The 4,172-nt window shown below is 55.8% G+C and overlaps 1 protein-coding gene across 1 annotated transcript in view; it reads right to left on the bottom strand.

The window, feature by feature from the left end:
- Ints5 (integrator complex subunit 5) overlaps positions 1–4,172 on the bottom strand; it is a 5,761-nt gene that overhangs the window by 430 nt on the left and 1,159 nt on the right. The window contains exons 2-3 of the mRNA XM_033756574.1: positions 3,875–4,170; positions 3–2,576 (exon numbers count right to left, since the gene is read on the bottom strand). Of these exons, the coding sequence (XP_033612465.1) occupies positions 3–2,576; positions 3,875–4,170 (2,870 nt within the window). The remainder of the gene's footprint in view (positions 1–2; positions 2,577–3,874; positions 4,171–4,172) is intronic.

The raw sequence follows: 4,172 nt of genomic DNA, 5'->3' as shown, positions 1-4,172 counted from the left end.
GCGCGGCCAGCAGCCCGCGGAGGAGCACAGAGCAGTAACACAGCGCTGGAGGCGCCGCTGCCACCAGCTTCAACAGCTCGAAGAGCAGTGGCTGCTCGCGGAACCGGCGGCCAATGCGAAGGTCGCGCTCCACAGTGGCCCGGGCGTGCTCCTCGGGAGGCCAGGCCAGTTCGGCACCGGCAGCATCGGGACACACGCTCTCCACCAGGGTCACTGCCACCGCCTTGGCTGCCTCAGGGCTCAGGGTGGGAGCCGCCCAGCAGCCCCCGCAGTCTGTACCCCCCGAGGCCCTGCAGCAGTGCACCAGGAGGCTGAGGAGGCTCTGGGTGTTGTACATCACTTCCTGCTGGTTCCGAGCCTGGACAGACTTGGGGGGCTTCAGACCACGGCCTATGACTCCAGCGTGGAAAACGGACCAGATCCCTCCAGGGCCAGGCCCAGCAGCAGTGTGCCGCCGGTTAGTGTCCAACAGGGAGGGCGAGACCAGAGAAGCCGAGTCAGTTGTGACAGACTCACCATCTCCATCCACCTCTCCTCCAAATAGTTCGGCGTTGCCGGGATGCAGAGCTCCCTCCACCAGCAGCTGCAGGACTGCCTTGAGCCCGGCTGGGGAGGTCTGAGAAAGGCGGGTGAGAAGCTGGGAAGCGCAGGCCACTCCTGGAGGTCCATGCAGCCTCAGGGAGGCAAAGAACCGGTGTACCCCAGCTCTCACCAGTCCCAAGAGCTGTGAAGGGGACAAGGCTTCCACAGGAAAGGGACAGATGGCCAGGAGGGAGGCTGAAGCCCCAGCTACCTCCTCCACAGGGTGCAGCAGAAGAGGAGCCAGGTCAGACAGATGGGCAGATGCAGACTCCCCAAAGCGGGCTCCTAGGGCTGCAGGGCCCTCCCCACCCTGCTGCTCCCACCCCACCAGCAGTGCCAGGTTTCGCAGGAAGCGGGCTGTGAAGGGAGGTTGCAGAGTGCCTGCATGTACCCGCGCCAGGCAGCTCCTAAAGGCCAGGGGCAGGAGGCCAGAGAGACTAACCACCAGCCCTGCATACAGCTGCGTGGCCAAACTCAACTCCTCAGGGCTTCGAGCTCGGCTCAGTAGATGGCCCAAGGCCTCAGGTCCACAGCTAGGCCGAGTATAGACAGACAGCAGGCCCAGGAGCTGGTGCTGCCAGAGGAAGCGCTTCCGCTCCAGTCGCAGCGTCTCTCCACACAGCTCTCCAACATGGTTTCTTAACGCATCTAGGAAGGGCACTGGGCGTGGGGGTGGGGGTGGGCTCAGCACCCCATCTCCAGGCGACCCTCCCCGATGATGGACCAGTTTTTGCAGATGCAACAGCAGCAGCTGGATCAGCCGGTCACAGGCCTCACGCACAGTGTCCGGCACGGCCAGGCCCTGGGTGGTGATGACCGAGGCAGGCATAGCTGTGTCCACAAGGAACTGCAGCAGGCGGTAGGCACCTGCTCCAGAGGCCTGGCTCACCAAGTGCACAGCCAGGTTCAGCATGTTGTCCAGCTCCTCCCGAGGGAAGCCCTGCAGGTGCTGCTGCAGCTGGCTCAGCACAGCTGGAGGCTTGAGGCAGTCCACGAGCTCACCAGAGACTGTGCCCAGCAGAGCTGGTGACATGACTGCCAGCTGCAGGAGGAAGGGAACTGTGGCCTGAAGGGAAGGGTCCCCGCTCCGGCCCCCAGGACTCCCCGCAAGGCTGTCATGGAACATTCGGAGGAGCTCCCGCCGTATGCTGTCTCCATGGCGGGAGGCCAAGTGCCCTAGAATGCCCACAACTGAGGCAATCTTAGGCACCCGTTTCTCCCCAGAAATGGCAGGAGATCCGGGGAAGGAGGGGTCTACAGAGGGGGTCTGAGAAGAACTTCCACTGCCACCACTAGCCCCCCCACCAGCCCCTCCATGGACACAGAAGTCCTTAAGGCCACAGGAGAGCACTCGGGAGATGATGGTACCAGGAAAAGAGGAGCCAATATGTGCCACGACCCAGTCAAAGTGTGGGGAATGCTGGACAGAGGTGTCCAGCAAGGCGTCCACACATGCATCTGGGCAGCTACCAATGAGAGCGGAGAGGCACTGCACATAGATGTCCATGAGTGTTCGGGTGGCCCTGCAGCTCATCCATAGCTGCAGTAGCTCATTGAGCGAGCCAGTGGCATGAGGTACGCGCTGATGCTGGCCTGAGTACGTGCTACTCAGCTGTCCCATGAGGTCAATGGACCATGCACTAATCACAGGCGCCCAGGCCTTTGGGTTGGCCCGGATAAACTCAGACAGCACCTGCTGTACTTCCTGCACCACATCCTCTAGACCAGGTCCCCCAGAGGGGATGTGGGAGGGTGGAGGTGGACGGAGATGAGGTGGACCTGCCACAGGGCTCTCATCTAGGGCAGCCAAGTGAGCCCGGACACTCTCATCAAAAACACCTCTCAAGTGGTCAAGCACAGCAGCCCGAGCTGGCGGCAGAGAGCGTAGGAGGAGAAGACCACAGCGAGCATGTTCCCTGGCTGAGAGCTGGTGGCCCAAGATGGGGTCTATGCCGGTCAGAAAAGCCTTGATTTCCTGGGACAGCTCCTGAGCACTATAAAGAAGCAAAAGCAGCACACTTAGCAAGTTATAATTCCTCTCTGAGCTTTGATTTTTCTCCCTACAATAGGGATAACAGTACCTACCTTATAAGAGTTTGTAAAGCACTCATATATCACATGTAGTTCTCTAATCACTCAACAAATGCTTGCCATTATTTCAATATCAATAACTTTTTTTTTTTTTTTTTTTTTGGTACCAGGGATCGAACTCTGGCCCTTGCGCTTATGAGGCAGGTGCTGGAACCACTGAGCTAAATCCCCAGCCCTCAATAATAATTCTTAAGATTAAGATAACCAGGCATTTCTGTTTTGGGGTCCACATATGCTGGGTACCTACTCTGCCACCAAGTCATATACCCAGCCTAGTCTGTTACTCATTTTGGTATTTTTTATGTATTACACTTGATCTCAGCCAAAAAGCCAATTATTTCAGTCCTGACAACAGTGCTACAGATAAGAACACCAAGGTTAAGAAAAACTGTATGCTCTTTTAAGAGTAGGAATCATTTCTGTTCACTTCAATACTGAAAACACTTCCATTGGACATACCTCACATATGGGAAGGGGGTCAATAAACATTTGCTAAATTGAGCAAGGGGTGGTGGTGACTCCTATAACTCTAGTACTCTGGGAGGCTGAGGCAGGAAATCACTGATTTTGAGACCAGACTGGACTATGTAGTGAGTTCCAGGTCAGTCTCAACTACATAGTGAAACCCTGTCTCAAAAAAAAAAAAAAAAAAAAAAAAAAAGCTCCAGCTCAGCCTGCATAGCTTGGCAGCTTGGCAACTTAGCCCGTCTCGGGGTGGGGGCAGGGGCTAGGAGTGTAATTCAATGAGAAGGTCCTGGATTCAATCCTCAGTACTAACAAATAATATATTTAATGTAGCCAGGCGTGGTGGCGCGCGCCTGTAATCCCAGCACTCGGGAGGCTGAGGCAGGAGGATCGCTGAGTTCCAGACCAGCCTGGGCTACATAGTGAGTTCCAGGTCAGTCTCAACTACATAGTGAGACCCTGTCTCAAAAAAACAAACAAATAAACAAAATATATATTTTGTTATGTCTATATCGGTATTTAGTATATGTGCTGCAGAAGCGAGCACTGTATCAGTTTTTAAAACACCTTCCCAGCTTTATTGCCTCTTCTCCCACACACAGCACAAGCACCTCAGGAATCTCTGAATCTGCTCTTCGTGGAAGGAAAATCATAAGCGGCTCATGAAGGGCTCACCCTCCCAACACCTGCCACTTCCCCCACTGTGCACGAATCCTCACAACCCACCACCACCTACCCAGCACCCACGGTGTGCCGGGAGCTGGGGTGACAGGGAAGTGTCTTCCACCAACCGCTCCCCAAACCAAAAGGTTGGTCCCCGCGCTTCAGAAGCTGGTGTCGGGAGAGGCGACCCCCTTCCTCCTCTTGCCTTTCGGTCAAGAGACCGCATCCCCGGAGGATGATGAGACTGGTTACTCTCAGGGTCCTCAAAAAAAAAATTTTTTTTTTAATACAAAAAAAGCCTTCCTGAGAGGAAAAGGTGAGCAGGGGGAGGCTCGTGGGCAGCAAGGTTCCCAGGCCTGGATCCCCGGCCT

The sequence above is a fragment of the Fukomys damarensis genome, unplaced genomic scaffold (assembly GCF_012274545.1).
Source record: "Fukomys damarensis isolate Sample0158 unplaced genomic scaffold, DMR_v1.0_HiC HiC_scaffold_27, whole genome shotgun sequence".
NCBI lineage: Eukaryota > Metazoa > Chordata > Mammalia > Rodentia > Bathyergidae > Fukomys > Fukomys damarensis.
This window is presented reverse-complemented; position numbering and strand designations above follow the sequence as displayed.